Source organism: Geotrypetes seraphini, chromosome 7 (assembly GCF_902459505.1).
Source record: "Geotrypetes seraphini chromosome 7, aGeoSer1.1, whole genome shotgun sequence".
NCBI lineage: Eukaryota > Metazoa > Chordata > Amphibia > Gymnophiona > Dermophiidae > Geotrypetes > Geotrypetes seraphini.
This window is the reverse complement of record NC_047090.1, coordinates 23,245,505-23,270,862: the sequence shown is the minus strand read 5'-3', so window position 1 is coordinate 23,270,862 and position 25,358 is coordinate 23,245,505. Positions and strand designations below refer to the sequence as shown.

The 25,358-nt window shown below is 42.5% G+C and overlaps 1 protein-coding gene across 4 annotated transcripts in view; it reads right to left on the bottom strand.

Moving 5' to 3' along the window:
* Nucleotides 1–25,358, bottom strand: part of TXNRD1 (thioredoxin reductase 1) — a 119,139-nt gene that overhangs the window by 92,492 nt on the left and 1,289 nt on the right. For 2 of the 4 annotated variants that reach the window (XM_033951470.1, XM_033951475.1), the window contains exon 1: nt 9,338–10,008. The exons of 1 other annotated variant lie outside the window; for it this stretch is intronic. In XM_033951470.1, the coding sequence (XP_033807361.1) occupies nt 9,338–9,416 (79 nt within the window). In that variant the 5' untranslated portion in view covers nt 9,417–10,008. Of the gene's footprint in view, nt 1–9,337; nt 10,009–25,358 lie in introns of those variants that run through there. One more of the 4 variants, XM_033951471.1, reaches the window with a different exon arrangement.

The window sequence follows — 25,358 nt, the reverse complement described above, 5'->3', positions numbered from 1 at the left end:
ACTACTGTAATATCCTCTACCTCCCATGCCCTACAACCATAACAAAACAACTACAAACTATCCAAAACACAGCACTAAGACTCATCTACTCATTAAAGAAACATGATCACTTTATAGAAGCATATCTCCAATCGCACTGGCTTCCAATCCCAGCAAGAATACAATTTAAATTCTACTGCCTACTGTTTAAGACTTTATACGGAGACAGTCCAAACTACCTGAATAACCGCCTCATCCACAACACCGCAACCAGACATAGGAAAACTCACACCCCATTCTCATACCCCCCAATTAAGGAGATCAAATGGAAAAAAACTACATGATGGCCTCCTGGCCACTCAAGCAGCCAAACTAGACAACCAAATCGCCAGTCTACTGACGGCATCCCTCGACTACAAGACTTTTAGAAAAGAAATAAAGACCATACTCTTCAAGAAAACTCTGATAAAAGAAATAATACCGCAAGTCTCAAACTCCACCTCTCACTAAAGCCAACTACCCCAAACAAATAACCTTACCCATTTCTTACTCCTTTTGAAAATGACCAATTTTTTTTTTTTTTTTTTGTAAGTTCTTGTTGTAATACATCTTGGATAATTCTTTTGTAATCCGCCTTGAACTGCAAGGTAATGGCGGAATAGAAATCCCTATTGTAATATAATGTAATGTTTCTCCCTTCTGAATACATCAGATATGCATTAGCAGTGAAAAACAGAGCCAGTACTTAAATTTCACTTTATATATCTGGTATTAAGAACACATGAGCATATTGATAAGCCATACTGAATTACACAAAGGTCCACTGAGCCCAGCAAATTGTTTCTGAACCCAGCTGAAATCCAGATCCTCCAGGGTAGTAGCATTTTCAGAAATGCTCCCAGTGCCACACGCAGAACCCAAAAAGCAGGCAGAGCTCCAAAGTCTCAATGCGTGGTTGAGACGATGGTGTAGGGATGAGGGATTTAGATTTATTAGGAACTGGGCAACCTTCTGGGAAAGGGGGAGCTTGTTCCAAAAGGATGTACTTAACCTTAACCGGGATGGAACCAGGCTGCTGGCGCTAACATTTAAAAAGGAGACAGAGCAAAGGTAGGGTTATACTACCATCCCCCGGAACAAAATGAGCAGACAGATGAAGAAATGTTTTCAGAGACTGGGAAAGCTGGAGAATTGGGCAAAAGTATAATAATGGGTGATTTCAATTACTAAAAAATGTTAGGGAGGGAGCACGTAAATGCACACATGCCCTATATGGTACCACAAGCAAACTCTTCTATATTACGAGGCCCCCAAAAATATAACATATATCTCTGGGAAAATTTTGAAAAGTGGAGGAAAAAAATCTCAATTCGGCTTCATTGATAAAAAGAAAAAAAATCCTCTACTCCTCAAAATAACATCCAAGATGAAATCCTCCAATAGTCCTTCAATAAACATTGATGTAAATAGTATTAAATATCGCTTAAGGCACAATAGCAGTCGGAGAAAAAAAAAATTCCTGATTTCAGAAACATTGTCACAAGCAGGTCAAAAACAAGCATGCCTAGTCCACTTGCAGGTGAAAATATGCCCAGTCCAAACTCTACATAAATGGAAAGAAACAGTCCACTTAGCTGCTCAACCGGAGTCCACACAACGCCACTACTTCAATCAGTTCTCCAGAGGCGGTGCAGGCTGAAACACCCGACGGAGAAGTCTCCGTTTTGCCAAGCTGCATCAGGAGTCGGTTCTCACTCGAACAACATCCAAATTTTGAGCATAAACACTGAAAAATAAAGTCCAATTCACTGGAGCTAATGGCGCTGAGACCTCAGAACGCCACCAAGGCACTTATGCAACAAGCTCCGCCTCTCATACCAGACCAGCCAATAGGGATCTTTTCTCATTCAAAAAATAACGCTGACTCAATCCAGGCATTCAAACCCAAAGGGTGGATAGATTGCAATAGTCATGAGATAGGTGGCAAAGTTCAGTTGTGGATTAGGAATTGGTTATCAGAGAGAAAACAGAAGGTAGGGTTAAATGGTAATTTTTCTCAATGAAAGAGAGTAAACAGTAGAGTGCTGCAGGAATCTGTACCTGGGCTGGTGCTATTTAACTTATTTATAAATGATCTGGAAATTAGAACGCCGCGTGAGGTGATTAAATTTGCAGATAACACTAAACTCTTCAAAGTTGTTAAAATGCTTCCAGATTGTGAAAAATTGCAGGCAGACCTTAAGAAATTGGAAGACTGGGTGTCCAAATAGCAGATCAAATTGAATGTGGACAAATGCAAAGTGATGCATATTGGGAAGAATAACCCAAATCACAGTTACCAGATGCTAGGGTCCACTTTGGGGATTAGTGCCCAAGAAAAGGATCTGGGTGTCATTGTAGACAATACGATGAAACCTTCCAACCAATGAGTGGTGGTGGCCAAAAAGCAAACAAAATGCTAGAAATTATTAAAAAGGGGATGGTTAACAAGACTAAAAATGTTATAATGCCTCTGTATCGCTCCATGGTGCGACCTCATCTGGAGTACTGCATTCAGTTCTGGTCTCCTTATTTCAAGAAACATATAGCAGCACTAGAAAAGGTTCAAAGAAGAGCGACAAGAAGATAAAGGGGTTGGAACACCTCTTATATGAGGAAAGACTAAAAAGGTTAGGACTTGTCAGCTTGGAAAAGAGATGGCTGAGGGGAGCTATGATTGAAGTCTACAAAATCCTGAGTAGAGTAGAACGGGTACAAGTAAGAACATAAGAATTGCCGCTGCTGGGTCTGACCAGTAGTCCATCGCGCCCAGCAGTCCGCTCACGCGGCGGCCCCCATGTCAAAGACCAGTGCCCTAACCAAGACCAGCCCTACTTGCGTTTGTTCTGGCTCAGCAGAACATGTCCAACCAGCATCTACCCTCTAATTGTGTAAAATGCCCTAAAAATTGAGTACCCAAATTGCATGCGCAATTTAATTGAAAAAGCTAATTAGCATTGATAAGTGGCATTTTAAGAACATAAGAATTGCCGCTGCTGGGTCAGATCAGTGGTCCATCATGCCCAGCAGTCCGCTCACGTGGCGGCCCTTAGGTCAAAGACCAGTGCCCTAACTGAGACTAGCCTTACCTGTGTACATTCTGGTTCAGCAGGAACTCGTCTAACTTTGTCTTGAATCCCTGGAGGCTGTTTTCCCCTATAACAGCCTTCGGAAGAGCGTTCCAGTTTTCCACCACTCTCTGGGTGAAGAAGAACTTCCTTATGTTTGGACGGAATCTATCCCCTTTTAACTTTAGAGAGTGCCCTCTCGTTCTCTCTACCTTGGAGAAGGTGAACAACCTGTCTTTATCTACTAAGTCTATTCCCTTCATTATCTTGAATGTTTCAATCATGTCCCCTCTCAGTCTCCTCTTTTCAAGGGAGAAGAGGCCAGCTTCTCTAATCTCTCACTGTACGGCAACTCCTCCAACCCCTTAACCATTTTAGTTGCTCTTCTCTGGACCCTTTCAATTTTTCACAGCGTCAAAAATTGCACCTAAATACGGATGCTTTCGAGACTTAAGGGGAATTCATCAAAGGGCGCTAACTGCTAAGATGCCCATAGGGCTATAATGGGCATCTTAGCGTGCACTAAATTGGTTAGCACCCCTTAATGAATGCCCCCCCTTATTCAGCAAAAAGTGGACTAATACTGAAGGCATCATTAAGTATTCTAAGCCAGGCCACTAGCTTTATAAATAGATTCGTAGAGTCCTAATCAGGTTCTGTTCACAGGATTTCTAGCAAAAAGACACACTTCAGTTTTAATAAAACAGACTTTGGCCTTCCTGGAGCAGGTATAAGGTTTGATTTTTTTCGCTTTCACATGTGTGTTTAACTTACTGATATCACCACCAACAGTGTAACTGTATAGCCAAATGTTTTTAAAACATTTACATGTTACATAAAATCAATACTCAAAAAGCGGCAATATCAACTCTTTGGTGTTTGTCAATACTCTTCTTACAAAGTGTACTTTTTTTTGTCTTCCGATTATGCCAACCGCCAGCCAGTTTATTCTTAGGCTGCTTATTTCTCTCGTTGACTTATATATTAGAGAATGACACAGTTGCGGTTACCCGCGGCTAGCCGCGTTCAGCCGCAGGTAACCCACCAAAACGGTGACCAAAAAAAAATGGTAACCGCAAGTTCGGAGACAAGGCCATTCACCGCCCCGTAGAGCGGTGACTGGTAGCACGGGGCGGTGAACAATCTTGAACGCGCGGTGACCAAGCGTTCCAACTGGCAGCCCACTCTCACCTGCCGTCCATCCATGTACTCCCTCCCTCCTTTTCCCTTTGCCTGCTGGTAAAAGTCTCCTCTGACGCAACTTCCTGTTTCCAGTTGCATCGGAGGAGACTTCTAGCAGACAACCCGATGTGACTTCAAGGCTCCAGCTGTAATACAGCTCGTAGCCTTATAGAAATCGCCATTTTAAGAAGAAAAGGTAAGGGAAAAGGAGGGAAATGCACAGCTGGCCGGCGGGAGGGAGCTGCTGGACCGCGTGAAGGGTGCTGGGGGTGGGGGGATGGAGAGGAGAAGACGCTGAAGACGGGGACGGGGCGGTGAAAGAGACAGGGGGGCAGTGACAGGGCAGTCAAGGGGATGGCAGAGGCGGGGACGGGGCAGTGAAAGGGTCAGCGGGGACGGGGCAGTGCAGAGGATGGTGGTCCAGGGACGGGGCGGTGACGGGGACAGAATTTTTTCCCGTGTCATTCTCTATTATGTATCATCATCAGACTTAAGTTATCATTTTTTTACGTACTCTGTGCAATTCATGTGTAAAATTCATTGTAGAAAATCAAGTTCATATACTCAAACTGGTAAAGTAAAAACTCTGTGCTTAGCTTCTTAATAGTTGATTTTCAATTTTTCAACTAGGTCTTTGAGCCTCGGGTGGGACCTATGGGTTCAACATGTTTCGCCCGAAGGCTTTCTCAAGAACGAGTCCCCCCTTTTAGTTTGCTCCGCAGCATCCCGACAATCTCTCTTCAGAATATTGATAAACACAAAAGAGTTGATATTGCCGCTTTTTGAGTATTGATTTTATGTAACTTACTGATATAGCATCTAATTATAAATAGCGCCATAAATATAAACAACCATAACCCACATTCAGAAATAAGACCTGTATCTTTCTAAATATCCATAAAAAAAGTTCCATATGCCTTGCCTCAAAATGCCATATTCAGGCAAATAAAAATCACTAAAAAAATGTTTACTCTCTATAAACTGCATACTGTTGGAAAGGAATTTTATGTACAGGGTACATCACTTTGAACAGGTTGTATAAGTTTATGTTTATTATTAAAAACTTTATATATCACATAATAGCTAAAAAAGGATCCAAGCGGTTTACAATATATATTTCAAAACAATTAGAAAAAGAACTCCATTCCAAAATAGAAAAGGAAAGAAAAATGAAAAGGGTTCTTTTTTTAAATTCATAAAATCCTATGACAATTAAAATATCACAAATAAAAATTAAATTAATACAAACTGAAAATTTTCTTTAAAAAAAATCAATAACTACATAAATACAGATTGCAGTCCCATACTCGTTTCTTCAATTTAAAAAAGCCACTTGAAAAAAAATGTGCTTTTAGATGTCTTTTAAAATTTATGAATGACTCCTTTTCTCAATTCAATAGGCAGATTATTCCATAACCGTTGAACTAAATAAAAAAACACACAATCTCTAGTTGAGGCAATATGAGCCTTCAAGATATGAGGAATGACTATCTTATTATCATTCAGAGATCATAATAAACGCCTTTGGTACATAAAATAACTTTGAAAGATATAATGGTTGCAACTGAAATAGTAGTGTTAGTAAAGAACTAAGATGCCCTTTTACTAAAGTGCATTAGACTATTAGGGCCTGATGCTATAAGCAGCACCTAACTTCTAGATGTTGAGAAACGCAATTGTCAATCATCAACTAGGCGCATTAATAGAATCGCGCCTAAGCAGTCTTAGGCACTAGTAATCGCTGAAAGCTTAGGCACACTTCATTTATACCAAGGTTTTCTAGGCCTAAATGAGTGCACCTAAGGTAGGCACCACACCCAAATATGCCCAGAATCCATCACTAACCAGCCTACCTTGAAGTGGTATGGGCAGATCAGGGGAGTTCCTAAATGTTGGTTGCATAGAATAGTTTACTGATGTGCGTTCAGGGAAAATGAGTATATAAACTCAAGGCCAGAAAAGACTGCTAAATATACATAACACAAAACTGGCCTCTGTTTAATGGCTAACCTATGGAGAGTGATCAAAAAGATATTTATAAAAATACTCAGAGATATGAAACTCTGAAGGGAAGGCTAAAAAACCTCCCTTGGGTAAAGAGTTTACCTTCCAGTCATTGTTATTTCATAAAAAGTCTTTGATCACAAACTCCAAAAGCGTGTATGAAATATAATATCAAAAGAGCTTCAAAAAAAGTCCAACAATTTTCTGCCTATAATACCATGCAAACGTCACTGCATAATACAGGCTGGTAGAAAGTTCACTTAGCTTATAAGCAGGATTGGGGGGTCCTGTAGAGGCTGAACAAGGGAGAATAGGGGGCGAGGAGCACATTGGGACATGGGAGAAGCATGAATTTGGGACAAAGGTTGGAAGGCAGGTAGGGGGGACACGAACTCGGGATACAGAAGGAAGGGAGGAGGCATGAACTTGGGACACAAGGGAGGGGATTGAAAGAGAGAATTGTTGGGGATGAGTGTGTAAGTAAGAGGGAAAGATGGTGCATATGGGGAAAGGAAAAAAAGAGGAAAATTGTTGGGCATAGAGAGAGAGAGAGGAATGAGGAAGAGATACATGGGGAAGAGAAGGATGAGAGGGAGAAATGTTGGATATGGTGGTGGAGAGGGAACAGAGGGGCAGATTGAAGGGGATGCAAGGGGGAGGAATATTGGACATAGTGATGGAGGGAGAGGTCTGACATGGTGGTAGAGATGGGTGATAGAAGGAGAAATGCTGGGCATGGGGTTGGTGGGCAATAGTGAAAAATGCTGCACATGATCCAGAGGATGCAAGAGGGAAAAATGGTGGCTATGGCAGTACAGGGAGTGGGAGAGATGCACCATGGATCTCTCTCTCTCTCTCTTCCCCCACTCCCTGTACATGGGATGGAAATGGGGACCAAGCTGCAGGGATAGGGCGGAGACGGGGTTTTTAAAATTTCAGTCTTAGTAGTTTGCCGGTCCACAAAATAAATATTTTTATTTCTGCTGGTCCATAGGTGTAAAAAGGTTGAAGAACACTGGAATAGAGGGTCAAAGTGTCCACCTTAGGCACCAGCATTTATACCAGGTTTCAGCAGATGCAAGTCTGGCACCCAAAGTTAGGGTGTAGGAATCAGCGCTAAGCACTATTCTATAAAGGGCATCATTTATAAGCATCATTTATAGAACTGGCATTAGGCACCCTAATTGTGAACTCTGTTAGGTGCCCGATATAATGTACACTATCGTAATGATCTCATATTAGAGGAGAAGTTGCAAGAATGCTACCCCCCTACTTCGAAATGCCCATTGGCTGCCAATTAATCAAAGAATTTCTTCCAAAATCTCTCTCATAACATTTAAAACAATTTATTCTAAACTGCCCCAATTTATTGATATCTTATCCCATATGACCCACCCCGCAGTCTTAGATCATCTAATCGTAAATTGCCGACAGTCCCCTCCCTTCATATAATAGGAACCAAAAGGCCTGACATTTTCTCAGTCGTAGCCCCTCAACTTTGGAATATCCTACCAGCTCTTGTTCAAGAAGAAGCTAATCTCCGTTTCAAAAGCCTACTCAAGAGTCATTTATTTAAAGAAGCTTTTAACATTTGATTTAAATTTTACAGTATCCTTTTTAAACTCCCTTAAGGAATTAAGCAGCAACAAACCCTTTCCTTTTTTTCCTTATTTGTCTTTCGTTCCTATCCAAATTGTATTTCTAACCCTATTTCCTTTTGTCTCCCGTTTGTCTGTCTCATTTATCCCTTTTGAATATGCCAATTATTAGTTGATGTTTCTTTACAATTTGTTTTTTGTTGTGTGTTTTTTTTTAATTATTAATGGAATTGTTAATGGCATTTTATTATGTTCATGCTCTTTTTTTATATATTGTAAACTCGCTTACAAATTAGATAAGCAATTAAATCAAATTTTAATAAAACCTTGACGATTGTATACATTGTATGCATCTCAATGGCCACGAATTTGGTCTTGGAGAATGAGATGTACAGTATCAGCATCTATGAGGCAAACTTGGTTCTTTTTGTTGCATAGTGCGTTTTGGACCCCTGTTCGTTTACAAAAGTTAGATAGCTCCAAGTCTAATAAATGCTGGCATTGTAATCTGGAAGCGGGGACACTTGATTATTTAATTTACCATTGTCCCTGTATAAGATTATTTTGGAATTCAATTTGGACTCAAGTAAATTGTCTATTAGAAAACCATGTTGCATTATCCTAGGATACTATTCTGTTTGGCATGTCTATGAGGAAAAAAAGTCAAATATCAGCACATAATAACAAACTATTATTAATCTTGACTGGGGTTGCTATTCAGCATATCACCAATAACTGGAAAAATTATACTAATTTTAATTATACATTTTGGTGGAATTCGGTATGCCATATTTTTAAGATGGAAAGAGCAATTGCAATACAGAAAGGGAACTAATTTTATAAAGATCTGGGGGCCATTGGAACGATATTGTAAAGAGTAAACATCATTTTCCTTGGATGAATATATATATACACATGGGGGGGGTGGGGGGGGAGTTTTTCTGGAAATTTCACTAAATTATGTGTTTATATTATATTTATGATATAATTGATTATAATATTTGAAAGAAGGTGGGTGGGACGGGATATAATTTTTATGTTTGTAGAATTATATGAGAATTACAAGTGTTATTGTTGTTACTAATGATATATTCCTGCAAAATGAATAAAGAATATTAAAAAACAACACAAAAAACCTTGACGATTGGTGTCATTTTCAAACCAGCTTTGCTAAAGACCACTGATACCACATACAGGCTTTTCTTTTCTCCGATATAGTAGGCAACTATTCAACAGAAAACATGATGGAGAGTGTCTGAGACACAGTATTGCATCATTCATCAAGTATTATTCCCTAAACTCCAGGAAATGTTCAAGGAGATCTAAAATGTGCATAGTTAGAAAGTTAAGATGTCAGAAATTAGAACAATATACCTACCTCTCTTGCACAGAAGTAGTGGGGAAATTCCCCCTCCCCCTCCCCCTTGAGGCCAAAGAAAATTAGCACTGAAAGATTTCTAACCTCACCTGCTTTGGAGTTCTGTAGGCTTCTGATCTGGGTGGGGTCCACTACCACAGCCTTCCCTTTCCGCACAGAGTTGCCCATCCTGCAGCATGGTCTGCCGGTTGCCACCTGCGGCTTTCCTGTCTTTATTCCGCCTCCAGCTCTCTGCTCACCTTAGTGGAAACCCAGGGAAGAGAGAACGTGCAAGCTCCTGCTTGGCTGCTGGCTCAGTTGTTGTAGATGTCATTCAAACATACAAACACACTTCTGCAAACTCCTCCCGAAATGCATACAAACATGGGGGGTGGGGGGTTTCCTTCCCCCCCCCCTTTCCATGGGAACTCATTTTCTACATTTAAGCCTTCAAATACCTGCTTAGTCAAAGTCTGCAGTAGTTATTTGGTGGTGTCAAAATAGTAGTAAGAACTCTAACAATGTGCAGAACACGGGGATTTTTACTGGATCGATTTATCCTGATCGCTCTTGTTTGCAAACAGAATGTCTCCCCTACACAGCTCTTCTTTGGTGCACAGTTTCAGGGTTTGCTGTGGGAAATTGAGTCAGTTTCAAGTTGTTGACGCCGAGGTCCTTCACGTCCGCCGGTTTCTTGCCTTTTCGTCTAGTGACCTCTAGCGGCTGAAGGCGAAAACCTCAGCACACAGGGAAGGGGACAGACGTAATGCACAGGAAGCGCCATCTATAGGACTGTATAAAAACTAATTATTTAATAACGGTAGTATCTTTCAAGAGACTTTCGTCTCTGCTAATGCCTTAAGTGCCACTCATTAATAAGCTCAATTGCAAGAGATCACAACCCCTTGCCACCCATCAGCAAATCAATCTTGAACTACGAAAAGAAAAAAAAAACCCAACTTGTTAGAATAAAGTTGCCTTTCCCTTTTGTACATTTTCCAACCAGTGCTACAATCACAGTTGATAGCTTGCTTTCAGTTCAGAGGGCAGAGAGACATTGCAGTCTTCTTTCCTTCTATATGCATTTATTTATATGAACCAGCCTCTGTTGAACTAGGCAGGTACCACCACCAAAACAACATAAGAACATAAGAAGTTGCCTTCACTGGGTCAGACCAGAGGTCCATCACGCCCAGCGGTCCGTTCCCGCAGCGGCCCATCAGGCCTATGACCTGTGAAGTGGAACCTGACTATTCCTATAACCTACCTCTACTTCTATCTGTACCCCTCAACCCCCTTATCCTTTAGGAACCTATTTAAACCTTCCTTGAACCCTCTGGCCTATCACAACCTCCAACAATTAAGAAAAAAACAAATCAAAGTAATACAAAAATAGTTTTTTTAAAATGCTGATACTAATATTCCATTGAACAATGCAATTAAAACCAAAACCCATAAGCAATAACCATGAGTTATGCTTCTTTTACTACTTCCCAGGGATTTTTCCCTATTTTTATATTCCCCTTCCTATTGACTTTGCTCAGGCAGGGTAGTGACAGCATTCTTGGGGGGTGGGGGAAGGGATTTAGACCGGTGTTTCCAAACCCTGGCCTGGAGGACCACCAGCCAGTCGGGTTTTGAGGATAATCCTAATGAATATGCATGAGAGACATTTGCATGCAAATCTGTGCCATGCATATTCATTAGGGTTATCCTGAAAACCTGACTGGCTGGTGGCCCTCCAGGACAGGGTTGGGAACCATTGATTAGACTACCATTCCTTCTACAATGTTATAACTTGGACCCTGAATCTGGCCGCTATATGAACAATGGCTGAGAATTCCTCTTCAGAGGGCCTATGGATGTTGCCTACCCAGAGTACATTTGTTTTTTATTTTATGAACTTACGAATATAAGCTGTCCCATGGTGATAATCAAGCCCATGTTCTGTCTCTGATAGTAGTCAATCTATGTCACAAGGGCCCAGAAGGTTTCCAAAGAGTAGATTCAATCTTTTTGCTCATGCCCAGTGACAAACAGTGGCTTTTCCAATAAAAAAGTACCAGATGTCCAGAAAGGTATATACTACATTAACCAGCCATTTCTGAAACTGCCGAATACTTGACAGAAATACTTGACTCTCTCATATGTTTTGAGAGAGGCCTTAAATCTCTACAGAGATGTTTCTAGATGGAACTGCTTAGACAAGAAATTCCTTAGGATTAGTACAAGGTTTATTTTAGATATTTATATACCGGCTATCAAAGTTATCCAAGCAGTTTACAATTAGCTACTGTAAGTATTTTTTTTCTGTCCTAGTGGGCTCACAATCTATCTGACTCCCTTATAGAAGCCCATCATGCCCATCATGCTCAACACCACTGTAACTAGAGTTTAACTGCCTAGAAGAGACATGGGAATAAGTGCATCAAATAGGGTCGTTGGTAAGTCAACCTGCATGGCCTTAATTACAATAAGCAGGATTTTGCATTTGTTTCTATAGCTTATTGAGAGCCAGTAGTATTGTAAAAACAAAACAAAAACAGGAGTAATAGGTGTTTTTATTTATAATTGCATGTATCAAACAAAAATTATCCATCCCAGGATGGCTTACCGCACCCTGCTATTTGTTCTGCGCTGTTTGCGCTAGATGGCGAAACTCCTTAGAACAGATCAGGTGCCTACAGCGATTGCACAAGCCTTCCCCCCGACGTCAATTCTGACGTCAGCGAGGAAGTTCCAGGCCAGCCAATCGCTGCCTGGCTGGCCCGGACCTTCCTCTCTGACTTCAGAATTGACGTCTGGGGGAAGGCTTGTGCAGTCATTGCACCCACCAGGCCTGTTGCTGCGGCAGTGGTTTGGAGAAATTGGCGGCGGATTGGGGGCAGGGAGAGAAAGAAAGAAAGAAGGAAAGGAGGCAGGGAGAGAGAAAGAAAGGGGGACAGGGAGAGAGAAAGAAAGACAGCAAGAAAGAAAGGATGCACAGTCAGAAGGAAGTGCAACCAGAGACTCATCAGACAACAAAGGTAGGAAAAAATGATTTTATTATCAATTTAGTGATCAAAATGTGTTAGTTTTGAGAATTTATATCTGCTATCTATATTTCGCACTATATTTGTCTATTTTTCTATAGTTGCTACTGAGGTGACATTACATATTTTAAAGTCATCTGTCTTGACCTCTGAAAAAAAACCGACAATAAATGATAATTAACATTTTCTCTGCATACGGTGTTGTGGTTTTTTTTTTTATTTTATGGTTACCATTATGAATTAATAAGATATTGTGTGTACATGAAAAATGAATGGAAGAAATTGGGGGCAGGGTGGGGGCGGGGCTGGGGCAGGATTGGGGGCGGGACTGAAAATTAGTAGATGTCCCGTTCTGAGGAAAAAAAATAAATGGTCATCACGTTAGCCATGGACAATAAGAAATCAATATTGTCGTTTTGGTTTAGTTTATTTAAAATTTGTTATACCACTTATCGTACTTCTAAGCGGTGTACAGAATAAAAAATAGTAAAAAAAAGAGGAATTACAAAACTATACGGACAAGATGTTAAGACACCTCCATTCCCTTTGTTGTTTTTTTAGTGGGGGTAGGATGGGGAGGGAGGGAGGGAGGGAGGGAGGGAGTTTGAAGATGTGATATTGGGGGTAACCTCTATGTGGGAGAGGGAAGGGAGGACCCAGCACCTGTGCCCAGGTTCTTTTTAGTACCCAGCAATGCCTCTACTAGGCAGACACTGAACTGGACCATATCAAGGGCCCCCTTCTAAACATTCTATGAGCATCAGAGCAGCATTGGAGCATTTAGCACTCTGGGCCACAGTAGAAACTTCTATCATGGCTTAATATAAGAGGGGGGGGGGGACAGACAAGGGAGGTCTGGGATTGTTGAATCTTCGCTTTTTGACTATTGGCTGTGGTATGCGTCATATCAATGATCTTTTTAGGGGTTCTTCTGCTTTCACTAACATCTCTCTGGAACTGTCTTGTTTTCAGACTACTCATTTTAGTGCATACCTTCATGCTGTTCCCTCTACCTCATCTGAGCCTCTTTCCCACAGGATGCTCCACTGTCCACTCCAGAAAGTTTGGCGTTGGGTCTGTAAATTCCATTCTGTTAGTCCTTCTGTCACTCCTTTTCTGCCTATTTGCTTTAATGGCTCCTTTCTTCCAGGGATAGATGGGACTAGTTTTGCTCATTGGGAAGCAAGGGACATGTGCAACCCAGAAGGGGGGGTCATAGAAGGGGCATAGGCAGATCAGGGGTGTTCCAGATTAGATTTATTGTATAAATGGTTTAAAACCAAATCATGACCTTTTAAGGTGGAGAAAACTTCTACAATGTGGTTAAATCTGTTTTACTACTTGGGATCTTGCCAGGTACTTGTGACCTGGGTTGGCTACTGTTGGAAACAGGATACTAGGCTTGATGGACCTTCGGTCTGTCCCAGTACATCAATTCTTATGGTCTTATGTGAGCCAAGTATAGGACAATTAAGCTATTGTGACATCACTGATGAGGTTGGCTCCTATTGGTGGAATGAGGCATTATGACATCACAATCTCAGCTCTGGTTATGAGAGACTGAAAGTCTTCACACTAGGGATTGGGGACTAGTATACTGCCTTTTTATTGCTTTGGCATTTCAAAGCTGACATTCAAAATGGAGGTTTGAGTGACTTGCCCAGGGTCACAAAGAGCAGCACCAGGATTTGATCTCGCAACCTCTGGGTGCAGAGGCAGCAGCTCAACCAGTTAGCTACAGCCCATTTTTCTGGTCCCTTCTCATCTTCAGCCATGGCAGTAGCTCTGCTCATTTTCACTTCTTCTTCCTCCGAGCTCCCGTGGCAAGGAAGAAGTAATGACCCACTGCACAATGAATTACTTCTCCCTCCTTGGCTGGCATAGGCCCAACTGTTTGCATGAACTGTGGGACCTGCTTGCTCTAATTTCCTATCAGTGTCACAAGTTCGCGGAGCATCCAAGCCTTGAAGGCTTAGGGTGTAATATAAGTGAGAAATTCTGGAGTATTGCTGCTCACGAGGGGCAAGGTAGTACCAGCTAAGGGGTAGGCATAGTACGTGTGCAGCTGGCGGGCTCACTCTTGCAGGAGTTGGGAACACCTGTGAAGCAAATTGGGGGGGCCTAAATGGAATAACAGCGCGAACCTATACAGTTGGAATTAAATGAGCTCCTAACTTAGTCAACAAGGCAGGAGAATGGAGTGAATGGCTAGAATTAGACAAGGCTCAGATGACTCGTATTCATAATGGAATAAAGCTGCAGCCATCTGTTAACCCACCTTATGGCCTCCTGCCCTCTTTGAACAGTTACAATAAATCCGAGGTATAGCTTTGCAAGGCGGCAGGTTAGACATTCCCAACTTGCCTGTGTTCAGAAGTTGTCGTACAGCGAAAGATTAGAGAAATTGGGCCTCTTCTCCCTCGAACAGAGGAGATGGAGAGGGGACATGATTGAAACATTCAAGGTACTGAAGGCAATAGACATAGTAGATAAAGACAGGTTGTTCACTCTCTCCAAGTTGGGGAGAACAAGAGGGCACTAGTTGAAAGGGGATAGATTCCGTACAAACATAAGGAAGTTCTTCTTCACCCAGAGAGTGGTGGAAAGCTGGAACGTTCTTCCGGAGTATGTCATAGGGGATAACACCCTCCAGGGATTCAAGACAAAGTTAGACAAGTTTCTGATGAACAAGAACATATGCTGATAGGGATAGTTTCAGTCAGGGCGCTGGTCTTTGACCAGAGGGCCGCCACGTGAGCGGACTGCTGGTCATGATGGACCACTGGTCTAACCCAGCAGCAGCAATTCTTATGATGTGTTTCAATTAGCGGATGATGATGGGAAGATTCGGTCCTTTGCTCAGGTGCAAGAAGATTTTGATCTTCCACCCACTGATTATTTTGCTTATATGCAAATTCAACATTATCTTAACTCTCTACCCTCTAGCTCTTTAACGACTTCTTGTCAGGAGTTGTTATCTACGGCCTTTACCATTGGTTCCCAGCTTCCTGTTCCCCTTAAATTCCATCATCGTCATTTGAAGGATGAGTCCCCCTTGTTTGATCATTCTAGATTAAGGGATGCCTGGGTTCGGGACCTTGTTGTGGAATTGCCAGATGATGTGATATTGCAAGCTATCCATAGACTGCCAATTTTTTGTAAATATACTACTTTTTGGGAACAACACTATAAGTTAGTCCTTCGTTTATATATCTCCCCTAAGAGGGCTTATCTCTCAGGGTTACGTGAGTCTGCTGCCTGTCTTAGTTGTCGGGCCTCTGAAGCGGGCTTGGGACATATGTTCTGGACCTGCCCCAACATTCGCTCCTTTTGGGATGCTATATTTCTTTTTGTGGAGTGTATTAGGACCATTACCATTCAATGTTCTCTTTTGTTTCTCTTTGGAGCTGTCCCTCATTATTCCCTCTGGAAAAGGGAGGTTGTCAGTTTTCTCAAGTGGACAGTTCTTATTGCCTTGAAATGTATCTTACTTAAATGGCTCGACAGAGAGGTGCCGGATTACTCCCTCTGGCGGTGCCAGATGATTACCCTCCTGATGTGGGAGCATCGAGACGTACGGGACTTTTCCCCTCTTGCTGGGCACTCTTTTCAGCGTACTTGGGAACCTTTTTGGACCACTATGACCCCCCTGGCTCATAGCCGCTTGCTTAATTGCTGATATCTTGTATTTATTTTGTATGTCTGTATATTTTGTACTGTATTATTCCCTTTTGGGACTGTACCTGGAAGGAGGACCGGGGGATGGTTTTGGAGGTTGGTAGGGAAGATATGGTGTTGTAGGTTCTTTGCTATAACTTGAGCTTCAATTTTCTTCATGAGCACTGTTTTGTTGTCTTCCTGTTGAGCTCAATAAAATATATTTGAACATAAGGGAGGGGAGTATTAAATAGGAACCAACCATTAAAATGATTGGGGGTGCTGAACTAAAAAAATTTCCATTCATTGGACATAATGAAAAGTTAGTTCAATATTGATGATGCTGGAACAGTCTTAGGATTGTCCAGTTGGAAAAACTGTGCCAACTGAAGTGTTTCCCATGAATCTGATTGTGCTTGATGTTAAAGCCCATCCTGGGGTCCCTCAAACCCACTGATTATATAAAGCTATTTGCTAATTTATTGGCATTATAGCTATAACGTTCATATTTTCACACTCAACAATGATACATTAATAAAAAGGCATTTTATGTGAAGTCTTTTTTACTGAAAAAGAACAATACAAAGGGGTGCTGAAAAGTTCTCAGCCCAACCAACTTCCTAAATTCTGAGCGTTATTTTGCTACTGTAGCTGAAAAGAGTGTTATTTGATTTGCAGAATCATAATGCAATGTTTTGATGTTCTTTCAGATCATTGATTGAACCATGTAAATGAAAAGTGTAGAATTTTTAAGTATGGCACTCCAAGCCATCATGAAATGCAAGGTCATGCATTTGGGCTGCAAAAACCCAAGGGAATGGTACAGTTTAGGGGGTGAAGAATTTATGTGCACGATGGAAGAGCGAGACTTCGGTATGATTGCATGTGATGATCTTAAGGTGGCCAAACAGGTTGAAAAGGTGCTGGTAAAAGCTAGAAGAATGCTAGGCTGCATAGGGAGAGGTATGGCCTGTAGGGAAAAAGAGGTACTGATGCCTCTGTATAAGACTCTGGTGAGACCTCATTTAGAATACTGTGTACAATTCTGGAGGCCGCACCTTCAAAAAGATATAAAAAGGATGAAATCGGTCCAGATAAGGTTGTGATAAGGCGTATGAGGACAGACTTAAAGATCTCAATGTGTATACTTTGGAGGAAAGGCGGGAGAGGGGAGATATGTGCATGAATCAAGTCTCTTTCATTTGAAAAGAAATTCTGCAATGAGAGGGCATAGGATGCCGTTAAGAGGCTCCAGAGTAATCTGAGGAAATACTTTTTTACGAAAAGGGTGGTAGATGTGTGGAACAGTCTCCCGAAAAAGGTGGTGGAGACAGAGACTATGTCTGAATTTAAGAGGGCCTGGGATAGGCACGTGGGATCTCTCAAATGGGCAGACTAGATGGGCCATTTGGCCTTTATCTGCCGTCATGGAACTCCTTGGTGGGTCAGATACAAAATTGCTGTGAAAAGGGCAGGTTTAGAAAATTATTTAAGACGCAGTTATTTGTAGATGCCTTTTTCTAGCTATTTCTAGTAAAGTTGATGAACTATCCACGATTTTTAAAATCCAAATTATGGTATCTTTCTGAGGATTATTTGCATGTCTATTTTATCATGTATTTGTTTTATCATGTGTTTATTTTAAATATTATGGGGCTCATAATCGAAAGAGAAAAACGTCCAAAAACTGGCCTAAGTCGGCACTTGGATGAACATTATCAAAATACGTCCAAGTTGTTTGCTAAACCATGACCAAAGGGGAACCTTGGTCACAAAAAGGTAATAGGGAGGTATGTTGTATCAAAATATTAAAGGCCTAAGAAGTATCAAAGGGGAACCTTGGCACAAAAAAAAGTATAGTCATCAGCAGAATGTTTCAGGTTGAGTATGTCTATCTTTACCCATGCTTAGCAATGACTGACAAAGTATAAACAGAATTTACTAGAAATGACACATCAAGGTTGCTAGTATGTAAAGTCGTGAGTTACTTTTTGTTACAAAGTATATAGGAAGGGACAGAACAGAGGGAAGTTAGGGAGAAATATTCTGCTAACTGCTTGCTAACCGCAGAGTGAGAACTTCTCTCCCTGCCATAGAGAGCCAGAGACAGGGCCATTCTTGCTGCTAAAAATGAAGCTGTCCACAATTCCTTTTCCTGTCTAATAGAAGAATGGGATAAATAAATATCCGGGCAACCCCGGGTGATCAGCTAGTACTTGATAAAAGCTGCTTTTATTTTGTAATCTGCTTTTGCTATATCCATAAATATACAGCAAAAATGAGAAGTACATAGCAGTGTGTCGTGTAGTCATTACTTCTATGAAGGGCTCAAGCAGCCGGATCTTCATTGATGACCCCAATGTGATCCACTAGGTGGTGCTTTGCATTGTTCATGATTTAGTCCTGTTTATAGGCATGCCACATAAGAACATAAGAAACGCCTTCACCGGATCAGACCTAGGTCCATCTAGTCCGGCGATCCGCACACGCGGAGGCCCAGTTAGGTGCTCCCTGTTGGAGACCCGGATTTCCCGTATCCCCCGATATGATTTGCAAGAAGGTGTGCATCCAACTTGCGCTTGAAACCCTGAACACTAGTCTCCGCCACAAGCTCCTCTGGGAGAGCATTCCAAGCGCTCACCACTCGCTGTGTGAAGCAGAACTTCCTGACATTTGTCCTGAACCTGCTGCCACACAGTTTCAGGCTATGACCTCTTGTCCGTGTCACATCTGAAAATGTCAGTAATGCTTCTTCCTGGTCTATTATGTCAAATCCTTTTAATATTTTAAAAGTCTCTATCAAATCCCCTCTCAATCTTCTCTTTTCGAGGGTGAACAGTCCCAGTTTTCGGAGGCGTTCTTGGTAGCTCAAATCCTCCATACTTTTGACTAGTTTCGTGGCTCGCCTCTGCACCCTCTCCAGCAGAGTTATATCTTTCTTGAGGTATGGAGACCAGTACTGGACACAGTATTCTAAGTGTGGTCTGACCATTGCTCTGTAAAGTGGCATTATGATGTCCTCCGACCTACTCGTGATCCCCTTTTTAATCATGCCCAACATCCTGTTTGCTTTCTTTGCTGCTGCCGCACATTGAGCCGATGGATTTAGTGTTCTGTCTATCAGGACCCCCAAGTCCCTTTCTTGTTCGCATTCGGCTAATGTCACACCCAATATTCTATATTCATGTTTTTTGTTTTTCTTTCCCAGATGCATCACCTTGCATTTGTCTATATTGAAATTCATTTGCCACTTTATCGCCCATTTTTCCAGCTGGTTCAGATTATTCTGAAGATCCTCGCAGTCCCTTGGAGAGCCAACCCCCCGACATAATTTTGTATCATCTGCAAACTTGATTATATTGCATGTCGTTTCCTCTTCAAGGTCATTTATAAAAATATTGAACAAGATGGGCCCAAGAACCGAGCCCTGGGGTACGCCGCTAGTCACCTTCTCCCAATCCGAGAATTTCCCATTTATGATCACCCTCTGTTTTCTGTTCTCTAGCCATTTGCCAATCCATCTGTGCACTTCTCCTTCTATTCCATGACTTAGTAATTTACTCATAAGCCTAGCGTGCGGGACCTTGTCAAACGCTTTCTGGAAGTCCAAGTAAATTATGTCCACTGGGTCTCCACTGTCGATTTGTTTGTTCACCTTGTCAAAAAACTGAAGTAAATTTGTCAAACATGACTTCCCTTTCCTGAAGCCATGTTGACTAGCACTTATTAGGTTGTGCTCTTCCAGGTGTTGTACAATGGTATCTTTAATTAGTGCTTCAATTATCTTCCCAGGAACCGATGTGAGACTCACAGGTCTGTAGTTTCCCGGTTCACCTCTTGATCCTTTCTTGAAAATTGGGATGACATTTGCTATCCTCCAGTCATCCGGTATTTGCCCGGTTCTGATTGACATGTTAGCTAAGGATTGTAATAGTTCGCCAATTTCTATCTTAAGTTCCTTTAATACTCTTGGGTGAATTCCGTCCGGTCCAGGGGCCTTGTCACTTTTAAGTCTATCAATCTGAAAGTATATCGCGTCCAACTCCACATGTACTGTTGTGAGGCTCTCCTCTATGCTTCCGGCGAATATCCTCCTTGTTTCTAGGATTGTTGTAGTGTCCTCATTTGTAAAGACAGAGGCAAAGAATGAATTTAACCTATAGGCAACCTGTTTGTCTTCTTTAATTGACCCTTTCTTTCCTTGGTCGTTTAGAGCAGTGTTTTTCAACCGCTGTTCCGCGGCACACTAGTGTGCCGCGAGATGTTGCCTGGTGTGCCGCAGGGCCGCCGGGCCCGGAGCTGACAGGGGGCCCGAGGCAGGGGCGCCAGTAGCTCGCCAAGGCAAAGTGAGTCGATCACCCAGGACTCACTTTGTCTTGGCGATCTAATCTATCGAGCCGATAAATCTTCTTCTCCCCGACGTCAATTCTGCAGTCGGAGAGGAAGTTCGGGCCAGCCAATCGCTGCCTGGCTGGGCGGAACTTCCTCTCCGATTGTAGAATTGACGTCAGGGAGAGCATGCGTCGGCGTCGGCTTTGGGGCCTGTTATCCATTGGTGGGTCCTGTTCCCCGATGGCAGCGGCAGTGGCAGTGGCTTGGGGAACGGCAGGGAGAAAGAAAGAAAGGGGGCAGGCAGGGAAACGGAAGGAAAGAAGAGAAACAGAAAAAAAGAAAGAAAGGTCAGGGAGAGAGGAAGAAAAAGTTGGGGGAGGGAATGAGGTGTGGAGGAGAGAAAGCATACAGGCTGATAGAAGGGAAGAAAGATTGGATGCACAGTCAGAAGAAGAAAGTGCAACCAGAAATCACCAGACAAGGTAGGAAAAATGATTTTATTTTAAATTTAGCAAAGTGGAGGCAGTATTACCACAGTTTTCAAAGGAATTTGCCCAAATAACTTAATAGTTAACTGGGTAAATTCCCAGAGATGAAAACTTCCCTTCACTTACTATGCACAGTTCTGAATTTATATCTGCTGTCTATATTTACAATATGGTCACCTTTTACTAAACCGCAATAGTGGTTTTTAGCGCAGGGAGCCTATGAGCGTCAAGAGCAGCGCTGGACATTCAGCGCAGCTCCCTGCGCTAAAAACTGCTATTGTGGTTTAATAAAAAGGATGGATGGTATATTTGTCTATTTTTGTATGCTATAAAAACCAAATACAGAGAGAGACTGAGAGCTGTTGACGAAGAGCTACGTGTGTGTCTTTCTTCGATTCCAGCCAGAATATCAGCTTTGTGTTCAGCCAAACAGGCCCAGGTTTCGCACTGAATAAAGTATTTTATAATTTTTATTTCATATTAAAGTAATTATAAAATACTTTCTTTGTGTTTATTTGATTCCTATTCAAGAGAATTACTTTATATATAGTCAATATAGGCAGAGAGTTAAATTTTTTAACATTTTCTAATGGTGGTGTGCCTCGTGATTTTTTTCATGAAACAAGTGTGCCTTTGCCCAAAAAAGGTTGAAAAACACTGGTTTAGAGGACCCACTGCCTCCCTTGCTGGTTTCTTTCCTTTTATATATCTATAAAAGGGCTTGAAGTTTTTGGTTTCTTGCGCTATCCTCTCTTCATAGACTCTTTTGGCGTCTCTTACCACTTTATGACACTTTTTCTGGTTGATTTTGTGGCAGTTCCACAATTTATTTATTTCGAGGAAACCTGCGTCAGAAGGCTTTTGTTAGTGGATCTATGTCAACTCCAGATGTTTATACTAGAACAGAAAAAGGACAAATCTCGGGATAAACACTTAAATCACTGGAAACTCTGGTGTGAATTCTGTGAAGGCCCTGCTGACTTTTGGGTCTTGAATTTCCTTGGCCTTGGAGAACCTGAGTGCCACCATTGCATGGATTGTTGTTTTGTCTCAGGATCATAGTGGTAAAACTATGTTTCATCAACAATAAGTAGTCGTTACAAAACGTTGGCACCAGCTCACTAAAATGTTACAAAATCAACTTGGAAGTGTTTACTGGATGTCATTTCTCATCAGCATTCAAACATTTGGGCACTCACTTGGTTGAAAGCTTCTGCATACCCAGCTGCTCGTGGATTATACACCCAGCAAGTTCCATGGATATCTGGAAGAGAGTGTGGCGCAGTGGTTAGAGCTGCAGCCTCAACCCTCTGAGGTTTGGGTTCAAACCCTGCACTGCTCCTTGTGACCCTGGGCAAGTCACTTAATCCTCCACTGCCCCAGGTACATTAGATAAGATTGTGAGCCCACATGGACAGATAGAGAAAACGCTTGAAGTACCTGTATGTAAACTGCTTTGAGTGTGGTTGTAAAACTACAAAAAGGCAGTATACAAGTCCCAATCCCTTTCTAGTGTATCAGCAATTGTTTTAGCCAATATTCGCCAATCTGTCAAAAAACAGGACATGGACATGGTCAACAATTTCAGGAGCTGACACCGTTTGAAGCCTCGTGCTGCATCTAATGCTTCAAAATCTCCATGCTAAAAGTTTGCACACCACTTCTTCATTGTGGAATATGATGGACATTTGTCACTCAATGTTTGTATCATAGATTTCCATTGGAGTTTTCTTCTGCAATCATACCGAAGTCCCGCTCTTCCGTCGTGCACATAAGTTCTTCACCCCCTAAACTGTAACGTTCCCTCTGGTTTTTGCAGCCCAAATGCATGACCTTGCATTTCTTAGCATTACATTTTAGCTGCCAAATTTCAGACCATTCTTCAAGCTTCACCAGGTCTTTCTTCATGTTATTCACACCATCTGTTGTGTCTACTCTATTGTAGTTAGAAATAGAAATAGATGGCAGATAAGGGCCACGGCCCATCTAATCTGCCCACCCCAATGACCCTCCCTTACCTTTCTCTGTGAATAGATCCCACGTGTCTATCCCATTTGGCCTTAAAATCAGGCACGCTGCTGGCCTCAATAACCTAAAGTGGAAGACTATTCCAGCGATCAACCACCCTTTCAGTGAAAAAGAATTTCCTGGTGTCCCTGTGCAGTTTCCAGCCCCTGATTTTCCACAGATGCCCCCTTGTTGCTGCGGGACCCTTGAAAAAGAAGATATCTTCTTCCACCTCGATGCGGCCCGTGAGATACTTCCAGCACCTCATAGTCATGTGGTTCACTGTTGCAAAGTCCTGTGTTTCCATGGAGGTGAGGTTGGCCACCTTCACCTATCTCACCCCCCCCCCCTTCTATTTACAAAACCACCCTAGTTGCTGCTTCTGTGGTAACTTACCAAAGCCCATAGAGATTTTAAGGGCTTTGGGGCTTTTGCAGTACGGTAGCCACTAGTGCAGCTTTGTAAATGGGGGAAAGGGTAAGTTAGGCGCCGGTAAGGCACCTACTGACACCTAACTTAAGATGCCAGTTATAGAATAGGGGGCAAATTCTAGAATATATATATGAGGCAAATTCAAAGAATATGGGCATCCTACCGCTGGTAAAGGGGATGGAACTCCTCTCGTATGAGGAAAGACTAAAACAATTAGGGTTCTTCAGCTTGAAAAAGAGACAGCTGAGGGGAGATTGATTGAATTCAATAAAATCCTGAGTGGAGTAGAATGCGTACAAGTGGATCGATTTTTCACTCCATCAAAATTACAAAGACTAGGGGACCCCTCGATGAAGTTATAGGGAAATACTTTTAAAACCAATAGAAGGAAATTTTTTTTTCACTCAGAGAATAGTTAAGCTCTGGAACGTGTTGCCAGAGGATTTGGTAAGAGTGGATAGCATAGCTGGTTTTAAGAAAGGTTTGGACAAGGACAAGTTCCTGGAGGAAAAGTCCATAGTCTGTTATTGAGAAAGACATGGGGGAAGCCACTGCTTGCCCTGTACCGGTAGCATGTAATATTACTACTACTTGGGTTTTAGCCAGGTACTAGTGACCTGGATTGGCCACCATGAGAACGGGCTACTGGGTTTGATGGACCATTGGTCAGACCCAGTAAGGCTGTTCTTATGTCTAACCAGCCAATCAGGACGCATGTTACTATGTATCCCAAAAACTCCAAGGTAGGCTAACTACATTGTAGGCATCTTCGACAGCCTAGGGAAGCGCATAGGGCTGCCTAAGCTCACCCAAGGCAATCCTTCCTCAGCGTGGGCGTGGTTTCACCCAGAAATGGCCTTGGGCAAGCTTAGGTAGCCCTAGGGCCACAATAGGCACCTGAAATGTAGGCCAGCAAAATGCTGGCCTACATTTCAAATAAATGCAGCCAATGAACTGATCACGGCAAAGGAATCTCCCTGCCACGACTGGTTTAGCAGCTACAGCAGGGAACCCGTCCCACCGTAAAGTTGTTCAGCAAGAGGGATGCCCAAACCCTAATGCCGCAAACCCCAAAACAATACCCAGCAGGAGGAATGCTCGTGCAAGTGGCCTAAAGGATCTGGCCCCTCCTATGAGAAGAGCCTTTAGGACCTTGGCCAATCAGGGCCTTAGGCCCATCCCCAGTGCATCCCATGATGCACTAGGAAGGGGAAAGCCCGCCATTCAGTGGAGGCGGGCCTGCCGGCCGAAGGGCGTAAGCATCCCTTCGGCCAGCCAACTAAAAAGGCACTTGTGGGGTCCGGGTAGATTTGGGGTGCCGGAAGATGTCTTTGAGGGGGGTCTGGCAGAAGGGACTGGGCATCCCTCCTGCTGTGAATGTCTTGAGGGTGGCAGCAGGTGGAATTGTGCACTCCTCCTGCCACGGACATTCGGGGTGGGGGCAGCTTTGGGGGTTCTGGCAGGAGGGACTGGGCATCCCTCCTGCCGGTAGTATTCATGGGGGGAGGGGGGAACGGGTTCTCTGCCACTAAACTGATCATGGCAGGGAGATTCTCTTGCCGCAATCAGCTCAGCAGCAACCTGATTCTCTAACTGGCACATGTGACATGGACGCCGGTTAGAGAATCATGGTGTTAGACAGGCTTAGGTGTTTGTCCATGAAGACAGACATAATTCTATATAAGACGCTTGTGTGTGATTCTCAAAAGCCGCTTAGGTGGCTTCAGAGACTGGGCACCCTTTATAGAATCCTGCCCTATGGGCCTAAATGCTTAAGTATTTGGAACACCATTGGTAGATGACTACACCAAAGTGTATGTTTTTAGCTATTAGAAAAGTATGTTAAATATTGAAGGATCATTTCATAAAATAGAATTTTTGCATAAAATGGTTTTTTGAATCATTATTTGATGACAGGAGAATGTTTTTATATTCTTTTGTGGTTGTTTTAACACTGTATTAGTGGAGTTCTAAGGAATCCAACCCCTTTTGTTATAATAAGCATATTGAATACTGTAGTGTTATTTCTGTACTAATTTATTTTTCAATAAAACAGACTTCATATAAAGGGCTCCTTTTACGAAGCTGTGTTAGTGGCTTCAGCGCGTGCGACGTTTAATCACGCGCTAACCCCTGCGCTAGCCAAAAAACTACCACCTGCTCAAGAGGAGGCGGTAGCGGCT